This window comes from Lithobates pipiens, unplaced genomic scaffold (assembly GCF_037356315.1).
Source record: "Lithobates pipiens isolate NorthernLeopardFrog02 unplaced genomic scaffold, aLitPip1_a1.2 Scaffold_22, whole genome shotgun sequence".
NCBI lineage: Eukaryota > Metazoa > Chordata > Amphibia > Anura > Ranidae > Lithobates > Lithobates pipiens.
In genome coordinates, this window is record NW_027507784.1 from 348,373,530 (window position 1) to 348,392,050 (window position 18,521).

Consider the following 18,521-nt stretch of genomic DNA (forward strand, 5'->3'; position numbering starts at 1 on the left):
TATGGCAAGTTGAATAATTTCATTCTATATTACAATGTAATAATATAAATAATTCACTTCAATCATCCTGACACCACAACAACCATGGTGGTGGGGAGGGGGAGGCAGTATTATATGTGAGGTGTATATTATCGCTGAGGGGGAGGGAAGTATTATATGTGGGGTGTATATTATCGGTGGGGGGGGCAGTATATTATCGGTGGTGGGGGCAGTATTATATGTGGGGTGTATATTATCGGTGGGGGGGAGGGAAGTATTATATGTGAGGTGTATATTATCGGTGGGGGGGGCAGTATATTATCGGTGGGGGGCAGTATTATATGTGGGGTGTATATTATCGATGGGGGGAGGGAAGTATTATATGTGGGGTGTATATCATCGGTGGGGGGCAGTATTATATGTGGGGTGCATGTTATCGTGGGGAGGGGCAGGCTTTGGTGAGCAGAGACCCCCTTTACACCAGTCACAGCACAGTGTCAGGTGTGACTGTGTGGCAATGGCAAATGGTTTACATCGCTCATGGCATCACGGGTCAGGTAGAGGTCCTGCCCGGGGCCATCAGATGGGGTATACATATTGCTTCATATAGTGTCAAAAATGTTCCCCTCTGTCATATTCGGCAGTTAGTCCTGCCAGTGTCTCTTTGTGTCACTCGGTTCATCTGGATGTAGCCCCCTGAGGATCAGACAGGGTTGCTGTTAAATTTATTTGCCAAGCGATTGTTGTCTTAGCTGATTGTTAGGAGGTCAATTGATTTCGCCCTAATTCTGGAATTGCTGCACTTCTCTCTTCTGTCACTAGGTGGCCGGGTATCTGGTGACATTAGATAAGACAAGGGCATTGCAAGGACAGATTAGGAATGAATGGGGTGTCTCAGGCAATGGGCAGGGATTTTCTTGGATCCCTTGACCTGCTGTGAGAACCTATATAATTGGGTGAGGTCAGGTGATCGGGGTTCATAGACACCTGTCTGGGTGGACATGTGTTGTATTGCCCCTGGGCCGATAAGCCAGAAACCTGAGGCCTATCCCGGGGGCATCTGGCTGCTAGGCTGTATGGAGGCCTATCCAGAAGCAGGAAACCAGCGCAGGGTTGGGACTGCAGCTTGTAGTCCAACCAAAATTAACGGTTCTGCTGGCCGGGGATCCAGTCATGGTGGAGGTAGAGGGGAAGCTGTCACCACTAAGGGACCTTCCAGCTTGCTACCGGAGACCACTGCAAGTAACTGAGGCCAGTACCAGAGCAGACTTCTCGCCAGCCGGGAACGGTGAAGAAGTGGGAAAGCATCAGCATGTGCCAAGGCAGGGACCCAGCAGGGAAGCGGGGGTGGCGCTTGTGGAGTGCCAAGGCAGGGATCCAGCAGGGGCGATGCTTGAGGGAGACACCGAGTGCTATAAGTGAAAGAACTCAGGGGATCCAGTGGCTGGTGGATCCGAAGTCTAGTGGGAGAGACGGGGAGCTCGTTGAGTGAAGACCCTCAGTGAGTGTTGTGGGGTAAAGAGAACTGTTTGTGTTGCAGATAGCTGAATACCTTTACTGTTAGTAACAGCTACAAGATTGTTGCCATAGAAGACAGCGGTCCTACCTATACAGAAGTGGTGTCTGGCTGGAGGCCTTCACCTGTATGGCTGTCTACCTATAGAAGTCTCGGAGTCTGTCTATTAACATTGCATCTACCTCAGGGTGTCCTGGCCCTAACCCTCTCCCCCACAGTTCTGTTCAAGAGACAAAAATCTCTTTGCATTCAAAAAGTGTCTGGCGCCCACCTGTTCTTCCTGCATTACACCCACCATGCCTTGTAACGCCCTCTACACTGAAGGATCTCAGCTCTCCCTAACCCTGGAGGTCACCATTGGGCCTCAGGGGCCCCCCGGGACTTGGCTACCTACAAATATATATAAACCTTTATGTGCCGTATTATCCGACTGAGATCTGCATTTTTGGATTGAATAAACATTGATTTTATTGATACTCAACTTGTTGCCGATTCACCTCACCTTGGAGGAGTTTTGCTTAAGGCCTCATGCACACGAGACGCAGTTAAACGCATGTTCAGATGCAGTTGGACAGTTTTTTCAACTGCCCCTGAACTCATTCAATGTTATCCTATGTGTCCATGCACACAGTCTCGTTTTTTTCCGTTTTTATGCAGTTGCGTTTAATCTCGTTTTCCCGGAAGCAAAAAAATGCGTTCAGAAGCAAAAATTTCCACGTTTCAGACGCAAAACGCGGCAAAACGCCGCTACCGCGTTTAGCCGCGTTTGCGTTTATATGCGTTTTTAAAGGTGACTTTTTTTTTACATTAAAAATCTCAAAAATGATTGCAAATGATGAAAAACCATTAGAAAAATATTTTAAACAATTGCAATTGCAAGTGGACAATCCACAACTTGTGGCAAGTGACGTGGCAGGTGAAGTGGCAAGTGACGTGGAAAGTGGACAATCCACAACTTGTGGCAGGTGACGTGGCAAGTGACCTGGCAGGTGACGCGGCAAGTGACCTGGCAGGTGACGTGGCAAGTGCAAAATACACAACTTGTGGCAGGTGACTGGCATGTGACGCGGCAAGTGGACAATCCATAACTTGTGTCAGGTGACGTGGCAAGTGACGTGGCAGGTGACGTGGCAAGTGGACAATCCACAACTTGTGTCAGGTGACGTGGCAAGTGACGTGGCAGGTGATGTGGCAAGTCACGTGGCAAGTGGACAATCCACAACTTGTGGCAGGTGCCGTGGCAAGTGACACGCTAAATACAAGTACACTGCAGCTCTCACAGCTGCTGCTACTCACTCTGGTCTCACAAAATTGCTGAAATAGTTAATTTTTGAGCTGGGGAGGGTCTATGATGTTAGCTTAACTAAACGCTTCTAGACGCAAACACGGTAAAATGCCGCTAAATCGCGGTAAAAATCGCGGCAAAACGCGCGTTTCTAAACGCTGGTTTCAACATGTGTCCAGCAGCGTTTGCATCTGCGTCTCGTGTGCATGAAGCTTTATCCTTCGTTTTTAAACGTTATTTTCTAATATAAAAATTCTAAAATGTTCCATATTCATCCACTACAAGATGGGGAAAATGGAGCACCCCTCCCCTCCCCTCCCCCAACACACACTGAGCAGTAATATAATAATAATAATAATGATATAAAATGAAGGTTGGATCTCATTAGTAACAACAGAAGTGAAACTTACATCTGAAGCGGCCGATGAGGACAAAACCCCTCCCATGTTCTGTGCGTCGTCTGCGACTGGTAATGCCTTCACCGATATGACCCCAACTTGTAATGGAACTTGATGAGTTATTTTCTGTAGAACTCTTTGTTGAGCTGTGAAAAAAATGGAATATAAATATCCAAATATCTCTCCAGGAAACAAAACAAACCTACAATGTATCCGAGTTTTTATTATTTAATATACATTTATATTTTGGATTTTTTTTTTTTTATTTATCTACTATATATACACAGTCCTTATTATTACATGATGGAGGATTTACAGTGTAATGTATGAGGATCCCCTCCAGTCCTCAGTACTTACCTCCCTCCTCCTTGTAATGTATGAGGATCCCCTCCAGTCCTCAGTACTTACCTCCCTCCTCCTTGTAATGTATGAGGATCCCCTCCAGTCCTCAGTACTTACCTCCCTCCTCCTTGTAGTGTATGAGGATCTCCTCCAGTCCTCAGTACTTACCTCCCTCCTCCTTGTAGTGTATGGGGATCCCCCTCCAGTCCTCAGTACTTACCTCCCTCCTCCTTGTAGTGTATGAGGATCCCTTCCAGTCCTCAGTACTTACCTCCCTCCTCCTTGTAGTGTATGAGGATCCCCCTCCAGTCCTCAGTACTTACCTCCTTCCTCCTTGTAGTGTATGAGGATCCCCTCCAGTCCTCAGTACTTACCTGCCTCCTCCTTGAAGTGTATGAGGATCCCTTCCAGTCCTCAGTACTTACCTCCCTCCTCCTTGTAGTGTATGAGGATCTCCTCCAGTACTCAGTACTTACCTCCCTCCTCCTTGTAGTGTATGAGGATCTCCTCCAGTCCTCAGTACTTACCTCCCTCCTCCTTGTAGTGTATGGGGATCCCCCTCCAGTCCTCAGTACTTACCTCCCTCCTCCTTGTAGTGTATGAGGATCTCCTCCAGTCCTCAGTACTTACCTCCCTCCTCCTTGTAGTGTATGAGGATCTCCTCCAGTCCTCAGTACTTACCTCCCTCCTCCTTGAAGTGTATGAGGATCCCTTCCAGTCCTCAGTACTTACCTCCCTCCTCCTTGTAGTGTATGAGGATCTCCTCCAGTCCTCAGTACTTGTTAAGGAATCCAATGTACATAATGATAATCAGAAAATGTCTATTTGCTTATGTGTATACATGTTCCTTACTTATTATGTAGTATACAGATTGACTTTATGTTCGGAGCCAAGATGGCGTCTACCCCCCACATCCCCCGCGTTAGAAGAATTCATTTGGGATAAGGGAACCAGTTTCAACCAAACTTCAAGCATCAAGTTTCTTCATTTCTCTTGTATTGTAACCAATGAGATGTACCAATTAGACTGACATAGTAATGATGTATCTTTCTGTATAAAATATTAACACCGCCCACCAATAAATCAGTATTTAGAAGTAGCCTGAACTGAACGTATCTCAGAGAGTGTTTACTTCTAATGTGCTGCACATTTATACTTTTTAATTAGAAATAGCAGCAGATAACCAAGAACTAATTTATAGTTCTAATCCATCACAACTGGCGCCCATGTGGGGGCTTTCAGGCTTCAATCGAAGGGAGACCGCATTCCAGGACTGAACGGCTGACCAGATCAGAGAAGGGGGTTAAGCGCGCAGCCCTAACAGTACGGTAAGCATATTTATCCTTACCAATTGTACGACTTCTCTGGTTTGGCTGGTTGATTTTGTCTTGTTGGCTCCTTTTGATTGTTCAAAGAGGCAGGTAACTTATTTCTCGCCTGAAGCCGTTTTAACGAACCTGCTAATGGTTTTCTGCTGACTATTATCTGTTCAGTGTCTGTCATTCTGAAGGGCTGCAAATTTAGCAGACTGAAAGTGCAGCTGCAGGCGTGTGTCCATCCTCACCCCTAGATTCTACCTCTAGTGGTGGGGTGGAATTCTGCAGGCATTTATAGACGGGGTTACTCGAGGTTGGCTGTGTAGGACCTCTGAGGGTTAATCTCAAACTGTGAATTAGGGCAGTTTGAAAGAAGGCTTGCGGAAGTGGCAGTCTTGCAAAACGTCTATGAATGTTCTGCTCGGGAAAGCTTTCCTGAGGGTTTATCTCAAACTGTGAATGAGGGCAGTTTGAAAGAAGGCTAGCTGGAATTTGGCAGTCTTGTGACTCAGGTGAGCTTTTCCCGAGAGCTATCTTTGCAGTTCAAAGAGTGTCAGGTGTCATGTCCTGTGTGTGTATTTGTCCATTACTGTTTGATATACACGAAGAGGGTGACAGTGAGAGAAAGTGGCTACCTGAAGGATCAGTTGGGCCATAAGCCACTGCTCCACACCACCTCTGACGTGCTAGTTTTGACCCTCGAAGAGATAGAATAGTCAGGAGTGTGCTAGGAGACAGATCTCTCGCAGGGATGCGAGCCCCCACCCTAGGAATTCTTTGATAAGACAGCAGTCAGAGGAGTATTAACCACTTTGTTGCCTGTATTCTCCTCTTAAGCCGTCCGCTGAAAAAGAGAGAGAGAGAGAGAGAGACAGAGAGAGAGAGAGAGAGAAGGGAATGCTAGAACGTGATATTAGAAGAAGAGAGAAGATGTTGCAAGAAGCAGAGGAATGGCATGTGCTGATAAGAAGACAAAGGGGACTCTGTGTGATAACGGCTTATTGAATGTGGCAGAAGCATGGTACAGGACGGCAAGGGCATTGCACAAAGAAGGTTGGATAGAAGAGGATGTATGTGTACCACAGAGTTGATAATGTGGCTGTACCGCCCCCATATACAAAAAACTGGAACGAAGGAGGGGAGGGGCAACCCTGCTATCCGCCTAACGCCCACCCCCTTCTCACCACCCCAACCCGAGCACAACCCACTGTGACCACTCCCAGTGGCGGCCATCTTGGTACACCCAAGCCCACACTTCAGGCATAGCCCTGTACACTTCCTGCCGGCGGCCATCTTGGTACACCCAATAGGCCCAGCCATGGCCTATACCCAGTTCTTCCCATTTTAAACCAGGATGGTTCCTACCACACACCTGTCTTCCCTAATATGGAAGCACTACCTTCACTTGCCGGATATGTTAATGATGAAGAAGCATCCAAGTGGGAAGACCAACAACAGGCAGCAAGGCCACCTGCTGATTTAACCCCTAATCCGGCTCCGCACTCACAGTTCCGAGAGGATCTCAAACATATGCTGACAACCATGAGAAACAGTGCCCATTCTCAGCCCCCGCCCCAACACCAGTCTCGGTTACCAGAAGGGGCACTGGTGATGTACGTCGCTTTTACCCCATCACAAGCAGCAACCTTAGTGACAAGTCTGCCTGACCCAGAGAAACAGCCAATGCCCTTCTACCGCAGGATAGTGCAGATACAGGAAACTTACTCAGCTGCCTGGAGAGACTTGATCAGCCTATTAAAGCAGGACATGTCTTTTGGCCAGTTATGCAGGTGGCCCTACTATGATGTCTGCCTGGCAAGTGCCACTTCTTATACCTCAGGCTTGGAGTTCTGTGCACAATTCCGTGACTGGGCAAAGGAGAAATTGGCAGATCAGACCACCACAATCCAAGATATTGCCCAAGATAAAGGGGAGTCTGTGGAGAAGTATCATGCTAGACTCATACAGGCCTTTGAACATCTGGGCTTCTCCCTCTATGAAAAGACACACACACACGTGTTATCATCTGCTTTTGTCTCAGGACTCAGAGAGGATATCAGGAAAAAGCCTGATGGTGGCCCGCCCTGAATATCGCTCAATGAAAATGTCCAATTTACTGTTGGTGGCCAGAGGGATAGAAAACCAAAAAGGAAAAAAAACCAACGCCCCTCATGGTAACACAAGACGAAGATCCCGCCTACACTCGTCCACCACCACTGCCCAATACCAGGGAAAAGATCATCTGTTACAACTGTGGGAAGCGGGGTCACATCAGAAGAGTATGCAGAGCCCCAAGACATCGGAGACAAGACAGGGATCCCCGCGAAGTGCAACGTGGACATGAACCTCCACCACCACGCCCCAACTCATGCTAGGAAATGAGAAAACCCGTGTCACCCCTTATGACAGTGTCCTCAAATTAGACTGGGGGACCCCTAGCAAAGGTCACGTTACCTATACAAGGAAAACCTACCACTTGTCTCATTGACATGAGTGCAGCCAGGAGTGTGTTGAGGGCTGAGGACCTGCCTGATAATTCTTTCCTTTCCACTATTGATGTTTCCTGCGTGGGAGTGGATGGGGTGCCCCGCTCCAGTCCACTCACTGAGCCTCTCCAAGTGAGGACATTTCCTGATTTGCTTACCAGATTTGTGGTGTCCTCTACATGTCCCTTGAATCTACTAGGAGCTGATGTGCTGTCCAGACTACAGGCGTCAATCAACTTCACACCTGAAGGGGGGGTGAAGTTACATACTCCCCTATCCTTGGAAGACTCATCTGCCTTGTGTTCTCTGCCTCTCCTGATGACACTTCATTAAGCAATGACTCCAAGTTCAATACCAAAAGAAGTACTTGACGGAATTCCTACCTGTCTATGATCCACAGGCCCGGAAGACATTGGTCACTTAAAAGTGCCACCAGTTTCAGTCAAGCTCAAAGAGGGCACATCATTGCCCCGGAAACCACAATAACCCCCCTAAAGTTAGCTCAATCTGTAGCTATTTTGAAGCATGTCAAGGCCCTCGTGTCAGATGGAGCCCTGATACCCTGCGCATCTCCATGCAACACATCTCTGTTCTCTAGGAAGAAGAGAACCCCTAAAAGAGAACAAGCTGGTTGCGGGGGTGTCCCTGACTGCAAAGTACCTCACAGTGGTGGACCATGCAAACGCTCTCTTCAGTGTCCACCTTCACCCCTCATGCTGGTACCTTTTGCATTCACCCACGAAAAGACAGCAACGTACCTAGACAGTTATGCCAGAAGGGGCACAGAACTCTCCAAGCTAGTTTGCAAATGCTACGGCTATCATCCTTGACACATAACAAGAGGATCACCTGGAAGTGATTCTCCTCCAATATGTTGATGACCTTCTCCACTGTGCAGCTGACTTACCCACTGTTGAAGTCACCTCAGAAAGCCAGTTGTGCTATCTTGCCAAACAGGGCTGCAAAACCTCAAAGCCCAAATTGCAGTGGTGCTCAACATCTGTAATTGTTCTTGGACACTGTCTTGTCCCATGGGACAAGACACCTCACTGAAGACAGGGTGAAAGCAATCTCTGACATACCACTGCCACAAGGCCAGAAGCCCCTTCATTCCTTCCTTGGACTAATTTCGTATTGCAGAGCATGGATTCCAGAAGGCTCCCTACTGATGCAAGCTTTGTATGATGCCCTGAAATCAGATCCCTTCCAGATGTCTCCTGAAGCAATATCCAACTTTGAGGCCCTCAAGCATACCATCTCTGGCGCTAGGGCTCCCAGACTACGACAAACCGTTCAAGCCCTTTGTATCTGAACATCTGGGACATGCTACAGGTGTACTCACCCAATCACACGGCATCTGCCTACGCCCTATAGGATATTATTCCTGTCGGCTGGATGCGATAGCAAGAGGAGGCCCATCGTGTCTGTGAGCTGTCTTTGCTGCACAAGCCTTGTTTGACAAAACTTTGGACTTGGCTCTCGGACTCTGCCTTGTTCTGCTTGCTCCCCATGACATTGCTCCCATACTCCACCAAGATCCAGCCAAAACATCTGTCCATTGCCAGACACTTGAGACTCCTGTGTTTCTACCTTCTAGACAGCATTACTCTATTACGTTGTCAAACACCGAAACCTACCACCCTTCTTCCACTTCTCGAGGGGGGTAAGGAGGAGGAGTCGAGTCTTGACTTGTCACCCCATAACTGCATCGAACTAATGCGGCTGGAAACCACGCATATCCCCACCATGAGTGAAATACCCCTGCAGGATCCAGGTCACCACTGAAAACTCGGTTCTCCAAACTGAAACCTTACCACCGGTGATGTCTGCACAGGTGGCAGAGCTGCAAGCACTTACTACAGCATGTAAATTGGCAGAGGGAAAAAGAGCCAACATTCATACGGACTCAAGATATGCTTTCAGCGTTGCCCATGATGTTGGTGTTATCTGGAAGGACAGAGGGTTTCTGACGGCTGCAGGAACACCTGTGAAACATAGCTCAGCCATCAAGGACTTGATGGACGCCCTGCTTCTCCCAACCCAAGTGACTATTCTAAAAGTAAAGCACACGACAAACTCAACTCGAAGGAAGCTTGAGGCAATCTAGCCGATTCAGCTGCCAAACAGACAGCCAGTGTTCCACGGGAAGTGGACAGCAGGGTGGTAGAAGAAGACCACTCCATGCTTACCCTACAGACTCTCCCAGTGGACAGAGTTTATCTGAAATAATTACAGGAAGCAGCAAGTCTGGATGAGAAGGAAAGCTGGAAAACAGAGAGGAGGAACTCTCAGAGATGGACTATTCGAGTGCAGCAAGAAGCCTTGTCTACCCAGGAGTATGTACCCAGCCATGGTGCAATGGGCAAATGGAGCTGCCCACTTGACAAAGACTCTTATGAACTTATGAGTTACTCCATTGACCAACAACTTCTGCAGATCATGCACTATCTGCAACAAATGTAACCCAGAATGTACAGAAAAGGCACAGAAGAAGCACCTGGCAAAAGCTCTATACCCCTTCCAGAGGATACAAATTGATCACTCCCAAATGCCAAAGGAGTGACAGATTCGAATACGCCCTAGTGGAGGTGGACATGACTGCCAGGACCACAGCTAAGGAACTACTGAGTGAGATAGTATGTAGATTTGAGGTCCCAGAGGTGATAGAGAGCGATCAGGCCCAGCCTTCACAGCAACCCTTACAAAAGATTAGGGCAGCACTGGGGGTTCAGTTGGCTCTACACACCCCTTACCACCCTCAAAGTAGCGGGAAGGTAGAAAGGATAAAAGGGACACTAGAAAAACAGGATGTTAAAGATGGCCCAAAAGACTAACATGAGTCGGCCAGACAGTTTGCCCATTGCCCTGTTCAGTGTCAAACACACACCCCGGGGGAAACATGCCCTATCCCCTTATAAAATTTAGTTTGGTTCAGCCCCCAGACTTGGCTGTCACTTTCCACAACAGTTACAGTTGCAATCTGATGTGTTGACTAATTATGTAACCGCATTATCACGAGAATTAACCCAAATGCATGTCCAGGTGTTTTCTTCCATTCCAGATCCTGAATTAGATACAGGAACACACCAACTACTGCCTGGAGATTGGGGGCTGGTAAAGAAATTTGTGAGAAAACATTCTCTTGAACCCAGATATGATGGTCCATTCCAAGTTTTGCTGACCACAGCCACCTCAGTGGAATTGGCCGGGAAGAATACCTGAATATACGCCTCCCACTGCAAGAAAGCTCCACCCCCGAGGACAAGATCCCGCCCACTTCATGACGACCATGCTGCATATCCTTTTTCTGTTTGGTCTAGGGGGGGGGCCCAGGAGGGGGTCATCACAAAAAATGATAACATAATTACATTTTGGTACAACTCTTCAGGGACACATGTGACCACCTTTACCTTTGATTACTGTGACATAGTACCTTGTCCGTTTGACTCTTTCATGGCAATGCCATTGGTACAGTGACATCCCTGATGGTAAGGTGAGACATCCCTGATGGTAATATGTGTGTTTTACAGACAGTTACTGGGGCCAGAATTGTGGTTCCTGGGAGGGACAGTGGGTTGAAACATAGGACCAGATTAGAGGGTATCTGGACCGGTGAATGTGCCCTTGAAAAGGTGATTACGCCCCTCCATATCCTAGCAGAAGATACCCCTGATACATACACTGACCCAGCACACAGTCAGAGGAGGAAGCGAGCAGCTCTCTCCGGAAGCTTTGACCCTCATGTGTACATAGATGCTATAGGGGTCCCAAGGGGGGTCCCTGATGAATTCAAAGCCAGGGAATTGCTGGCCAGTTACCCCCCACTTCCTACATGACATTCCAGAACCGGATGGCCTTAGACATGGTGTTAGCTGAGAAAGGAAGTGTCTGTAAAATCATAGAAAAAATGGGAACCTGTTGCACCTACATTCCTGATAATACCGGCCCAAATGGTAAAGTAACTTTAGCTATAAAGAAATTAGAAGATTTGTCATTGGAGTTGAAGAAGAACTCCGGTATTACAGACCCATGGGATCAATATTTTAGCTGGATGAGTGGGTGTCAGAAGGTGCTCGCCCAGATAGGGGTAACGGTACTAATAATCCTGGTTCTTTTACCCCCCGATTGTATGCTGTATTCTACCTTTCGTAAAGAAGTTAATGAGCAAGGCTGTAGACAACAGCCCACCTACATTTCTCCACTAAGAAGAAGAGGACCCTCTTATGATGGAGGATGACAAACCCTTCACTCCTCTACAGTCACTCCCTGTCCAAAATCTCACAATCCTCTAGGGTTATAGGGGTAGATAGCACCTGATTGCCCTTCTCCAGCTGTATCGAGGGGGGTAGTGAACTAGTTGCTGCCCAACTCTATATACAGCTTAAAAAGAGTTGCTGAGGAGAATGAGCCAGGTGAGGAGGACCTTTAGATGAGGGACAGAAGAAAATAGCCATTTTAGGGGGGACTGTTAAGGAATCCAATGTACATAATGATAATCAGAAAATGTCTATTTGCTTATGTGTATACATGTTCCCATGCTCCTTACTTATTATGTAGTATACAGATTGACTTTATGTTCGGAGCCAAGATGGCGTCTACCCCCTACATCCCACGCGTTAGAAGAATTCATTTGAGATAACAGAACCAGCTTCAACCAAACTTCAAGCATCAAGTTTCTTCATTTCTCTTGTATTGTAACCAATAAGATGTACCAATTAGACTGACATAGTAATGACATATCTTTCTGTATAAAATATCAACACCGCCCACCAATAAATCAGTATTTAGAAGTAGCCTGAGCTGAACATATCTCAGAGAGTGTTTACTTCTAATGTGCTGCACATTTATACTTTTTAATTAGGAATAGCAGCAGATAACCAAGAACTGATTTATAGTTCTAATCCATCACAGTACTTACCTCCCTCCTCCTTGTAGTGTATGAGGATCCCTTCCAGTCCTCAGTACTTACCTCCCTCCTCCTTGTAGTGTATGAGGATCCCTTCCAGTCCTCAGTACTTACCTCCCTCCTCCTTGTAGTGTATGAGGATCCCTTCCAGTCCTCAGTACTTACCTCCCTCCTCCTTGTAGTGTATGAGGATCCCCCTCCAGTCCTCAGTACTTACCTCCCTCCTCCTTGTAGTGTATGAGGATTCCCTCCAGTCCTCAGTACTTACCTCCCTCCTCCTTGTAGTGTATGAGGATTCCCTCCAGTCCTCAGTACTTACCTCCCTCCTCCTTGTAGTGTATGAGGATTCCCTCCAGTCCCCAGTACTTACCTCCCTCCTCCTTGTAGTGTATGAGGATCCCCTCCAGTCCTCAGTACTTACCTCTCTCCTCCTTGTAGTGTATGAGGATTCCCTCCAGTCCTCAGTACTTACCTCCCTCCTCCTTGTAGTGTATGAGGATCCCCCTCCAGTCCTCAGTACTTACCTCCCTCCTCCTTGTAGTGTATGAGGATCCCCTCCAGTCCTCAGTACTTACCTCCCTCCTCCTTGTAGTGTATGAGGATCCCGTCCAGTCATCAGTACTTGCAATCACCTCCCAACATTCTGAGATGGGAATAAGGGACACCTACTAGCAAATATATGTAGGACACACCCCCTGCCACAATGAGGGACAAATGGGGGGGGGGGTAAGAGGGACAGAAGGACTTTGCTCCAAATCCAGGACAGTTGGGAGCTATGCTTACGTGTCTCCTTCTATTAGCATTTAAGTAGCCCCTCCCCCAGTACCTACCTTCCTTGTCCTTGAAGTGTATGAGGATGTATCCCCGGCTGTAGTCGGTGTCTCGGATCTCACATTCTCCTCCGTTGGATTCACTCCTCGCCTGGAAATACAGCAGAAGTTTATTCTTCACTTTTTTCAGCTCTTTGGACCCCTGATCCCACCTAAGAGCCACGGGATATTGGTAGATTGTCTTCCCCATGCTGTGTGTTGCTCTGGGAAGGTGACGGTCTATGTCGGTGACATAGCAATGGCTGCGTTGGGTGTGGGGCAGAAAATGTCTCTCGGTTGACTTTCACTTTCTGTTTCTTAGTTTTCAGTCTCTCCTCCTCTTCTGGGAAATCCCTTCCCACTCCGAGAAATGTCTCCACCGATCACCGCTTCTGATCTCTGCAGGAGATACAAACATGGGGGCAGGGCTGAGCACAGGAGCTGACACTCTAATCCTCACAATGACTTTAATATTGGATTTCTGGGGACGTTGGGTGAGGTTTGGGGATTGGAAGGAATCACATGACTCAGATGAGGAAGTAAAATGATATTTACTGACATTCTGTCACATAAAAGATAGGGGGGGGAGGGGGAGGGTGTGACGTCTAAAGGCGACATCCGAAAAAAGGGGGGAGAGGTCAGGTGACTGGAGGAGGGGAGTGACATTGTCCCCGATGTCCAGGGACCGTGTGAAGTCTCCCCCCTCCTCCCGAGTCCTGAACATCCTGTGTGTTATAAATAATACATTTATTATCATAATAATAATAATAATAATAATAAACAAGTTCAAAGTTTTCATATTATCTGGTTGTGTTTTGTTACACATTTAACCTCTCGCTGACCATGGAACACACAGTATGTGCGGCAGAGAGGGGGATGGACCTCAACATCTACATATGTGTGTCCTTGGCAGCTGAGCTCACACTCTACACGCTCCCAGCACAGTGACCGAGCTGTCACCAACATCTCCTCCTCTCTAGTAATGATCAGGAGCCAATGGGACGGTCCCCAATCATGTGACTGCTGTGCAGCCAAAGTGGTCACATGATCAGGAAGTCAGCCACTGGCCCCAGGTGGGAGGAATTACCAAAATTTGCATAACTATTCACCCAGTGAATCTGCATGTACATTTGTTCTGTGTGAAAAACAAACAAAATGTTCTTTAGGTTATTTTCTCTTCTGGACAAATATTCTTTTATTATGGGCCGTAGTAAAATGATGCAAAAACAGGGGAGGGGGAGAGAACCTTATTTAATAGTCAAATGATGCATTATGGCCACTAGATGGAGCCAAGGAGCATAGGAAATACATATATCTATAACAAGAGATACAAAGTTACAATTCTAGAGAACTAGCAAATTATTGTAACCAGTGATTATATTTGCCATTTCCTTCCAGCGTTCTCTAGAATTGTTACATTGTATCTCTTCTTATAAAGACCTGTGTATTTCCTCTGCTCCTCAGCTCCATCTAGTGGCCACAATTAAGAATATTTGTTCAGAAAATAAAAAATAGCCTAAAAGAACATTTTGCTTTTCCCTCCAATTTGCACAGAACTAAAAATGTATAAATGGCTTTGCAATTTTTGTTTTTATTTTTTAAATAGACCCAGAAGTGTTCAAAAAATAAAACAAACCGTTCTATTGTTTATCACTAGACCCGCCATGACATGAATGCTGTGCACGGCATTACATCCAACCAGCATTGTGCCGCAGCAAAGTGTCCCTGGAAATTATTTAGCAAAGGCTGACTTGATGGAGTCCAGCTACAAAAGTTGTGAGAGAAGCCACAAATCCCATGATGTGAAAGGCTCAGGATGGAATATAGTGGGTTATATATTATTATATGCTGTATACTCCGCTGCCACTTTACAGCTCTAAGCGGATATAAAAGACAAAATGTGCAGATCTGTAATCAGTAATATATCTTGATTTTTTTTTTTTTTTTTAAACAAGCAATGTAAGTACCCGAAGGTTACCTGGTATCAGCCTCTTACAGTCCCTGTACAGCAGAGCTCAGACTGGGAGAGGGAGAATGAGCCAATTAGTTCATGTGATGACAGGAAGCATGCTGATAGGAGGAATGATCAAAGTGATATGTTGGGGGCAGGTCCAGAATTATCTGGGTTCATAAGAAGTAGGTTAAATGATGCTTTACATCAGACTGAGGACATCTATTGGCAGAAAACGGCCAGATCTACTGTGGGGAGGGGGGGGGGGGACATTGTGCCTTGTCTGCTGAGCTCCTCCCTCCATTGCTGCACTCAGGGTCAGGACAAGGGGGGGGGGGGGGAGGGGAGGGGTCTTTTCATTCAATCTTGTCTTTTAGAAAAAAAAAAATATTGATTTTATAATAAAGATTGGAGCCGGTCTCCCCAATAGATGAGCGGACACCCCGCCCTGCATCCACACAGAAGTTCCTTTTCATTGTCCTGGTTGTACGGGGGGGCTGGTGGGGGATTTACTCCAAATCTGGGACCCCCAAGGGGGGAGGGGTACCTATACAGTGATAAAAGGGGGCAGGTGGGTTGTGACCCTGGATAATCATTACCCCGCCCCCTCCTGGGTGTCTCAGGGGCCCCTGTGGGTTCTGTACAAGCTCCATGCTGATTGGACATTGTGATGAAATCTTTCCAGGAGAGAGAGGAATGTACAGACATGGAAGGGGGGCATCTGATTTACTTTGTATATATTTCCTGGTATATAAACCCCAACTGGGTGACAATTAGTTTGGATTGTATATCATAATAATTGTCCACAAAAAAAAAATCCAGATTTCATAATATTTTTTTCTCCTTTGATTTGATTCCAGGGCTGCTGATCTCCTTCTGCCTCTTTACAGCCACTTCTGGTCTCCATATACTCCAGTGACGGCTGCCCGGCCTTTCAGGTTGGGTCTCCTGATGGTGACACCAAAGGATCATGTCTGTGTGATGGAATGGCATTGGGGAGATTTCCCTTCACTTCCTGTCCCATCGCCAAAACAGGAAGTGAGAGGAAATCCCTTCAAAGAGAGGGAATCCCAGAACTAGTGTCCCCATTGGAAGATTTACCCTCAGTTCCTGTTCTGAGGAGGACACAAAATTTGGGATTTTCAATGAAAACAGTAAAACGAGACAAATGGAGAGAGAATCTCCCTAATGGGGGTTCAGAACCTGACAAGGGGTCTCACCCCCCCCCCCCCCCAATTAAGGATCTTTAGTTACACTCTAAAGTGTCATTAAACCCCAAAATATGTCTCCTGTATTCTGAGGTTTTATTTATGGAAATCTGTGAGATCCCGTTCATATCTTGCGATTGCAACTCCCCCGCTCACTAGTGATGTCCAGTTCATGAATGAATCGTTCTTTTGAATCGATTCATCTGAGTGAAATGATTCGTTTGAAACTGTTCACTATGACCTCAGTACATAGCAGAGCAGCAGAGCTGGCAGTGGTAATATGATCCTAGAGTGAGAGCTCCGCCCCTCCCTGCAACCAATCAGCTGACTCAAAGCACAGCGACACTCAGGAACTGGATACAAACTTAAAACAAGAGACAGGAGTGCACAGTACACCGAGATAAAGAATCAGATCAGTTTTTAGAACACAGTACACTGAAAGAACCACGAGTCCCACCAGTAAAACAATACACTAAACCAATGAGGTAGCAGCAGTGATCAGGTGGTACGGACAGCCTAAGGCCCTTTCACACTCATGCGACTTGAGACTGCAAAGTCACATGACAAGTCACACCCCGTGATTTCCAACCAGTTCAGTTCATATCTGTGCGCCTTCAAAGTCGTTTTTGTATTACTTTTGTCCGACTTTGATGCGACTTGTGGCAGAGACCTCCAGATTACACAGACATCGCTTCAAGTCGTGGCAAAAGCACTTGACTTTCAAGTCGCACAAGTGTGAAAATAGCCTTAACGATTGAATTTTACTATCAGGGGTACTTCCCCCATGATAGTAAAATCTGATCATTCCTGTGCATGCGCTGTAAAGACTACGGGCAAATCTGATGGCTGGCAATGTTACCTGTGAAGTTGGCCCATCAGAATGCAGTTCACATGCACAAAAACCTGCTTTTCATTTAGGCTCCATTTCCACTTGTGCAACTTGTCCTGCGACTTTGTACTCTATGATTTCCAATGAGTATTATTCGTATCTGTGCGACTTCAAAGTAGTCCCTGCACTACTTTGGTCCCACTTTGATGCAACTTGAGATCCATAGACCTCCGGAATACACAGGCATTCCTTTAAAGTCGCATCAAAATTGCGGCAGAATTGTGCAACTTTCAGGCTGCGTTAGCCTGAAAAGCCTGAAAGTTGCATTGATTCTGCCGCGACTTGAAGCCACGCCTGTGTATTCTGGAGGTTTATGCACCTCAAGTCACATTACAATGGGGACCAAAGTAGTGCAGGGACTACTTTGAAGTCGCTGTGACTTGAAGTCGCACAGATATGAACGGTACTCATTGGAAATCATCGGGTACTTCTTGTCATGTGACTTTGCAGTCCCAAGTCGCAGGACAAGTTGCACAAGTGGAAACAGAACCTAAATGAAAAGCGGGGTTTGTGTGCATGTGACCTGCATTCTGGGGCAACTTCACAGGTAACATTCCTATCCATCAAATGTGCGGAAACCTCGGCTCAGGGCCGGTTCACACTGCTGCATAGTGCAAAATCACATGCGATTCACACTGCAGTGCAAATCACAGGCGATGTCCGTGCAATGCGATTTCAGCCATACAGATAGTATGGCTGAAATCGTATCGCATTTGGACTAAACTCGCACAGGACCCTTTTTTTGGTCCGCACCAGAATCGGATCGCATGACACCCATGTGATCCGATTCATGTCCAAACTGACACTTTGCAGTGTGATATGCGAGCTGAAATGGGGGTGTCATTAACATTGTATGACACTCCCCAGCAGTTCTCATGTGTCGTTGGGAACTGTTGTGTGAGTCGGGTGAGATGCAGGAACCCGCAGTGGAATCGCAGAGTTCCCGCATCACACAAGTGTGAACCCAGCCTAACACAGCTGTTTGTGTATCACCAAAATTCATGACACCGAGCTCATCTGACAACAATAGACTTGTGCTCTGCGCCGATGAACGAAATCGAAGTAAACGTCTGGAGGAGGACCTGCCAACCTCCTGTGTGACTCTTCTGATTCTAATCATTTAATATGGTAGAATCAGAGCTTCAGTTCTATGCTTGTGAGGAGACTCAGCAAGTGAACCGAAGAACCGATTCACGTTAAAGATCCGGACTTCCCATAACTACCGCTCACTATCACAATGGGGGGGGGGGGGCGGCGGTGCTACAGTAAATATGTTGCAAAAGGTGAACTTATTTTTTCAATAGTATAATGATATACCTCTATAGGTCCACGCCCATTTTAAGCAAATGACCCACCCCCAGTTAACCCCTTGGTACCAGCCGTACACAAAATAAGCGGCCTCTCGGCGCCTGGCCCTTAGCGCTGACACGACGCAT

The 18,521-nt window shown here is 46.8% G+C and overlaps 2 protein-coding genes across 2 annotated transcripts in view; both read right to left on the reverse strand.

The window, feature by feature from the left end:
• The window catches only part of LOC143925145 (protein mono-ADP-ribosyltransferase PARP14-like), a 316,169-nt gene extending 311,946 nt beyond the window's left edge, over positions 1-4,223 (reverse strand). Inside the window, exon 1 of the mRNA XM_077449762.1 lies at positions 4,202-4,223. The gene's annotated coding sequence lies outside the window, so the exon portion shown is untranslated. The remainder of the gene's footprint in view (positions 1-4,201) is intronic.
• LOC143925146 (E3 ubiquitin-protein ligase DTX3L-like) overlaps positions 1-13,578 on the reverse strand; it is an 84,489-nt gene extending 70,911 nt beyond the window's left edge. Inside the window, exons 1-2 of the mRNA XM_077449764.1 lie at positions 13,059-13,578; positions 3,191-3,324 (exon numbers count right to left, since the gene is read on the reverse strand). Coding sequence (XP_077305890.1) covers positions 3,191-3,324; positions 13,059-13,248 — 324 coding nt within the window. The 5' untranslated portion in view covers positions 13,249-13,578. The remainder of the gene's footprint in view (positions 1-3,190; positions 3,325-13,058) is intronic.
• Between the last annotated feature and the right edge of the window lie 4,943 nt (positions 13,579-18,521).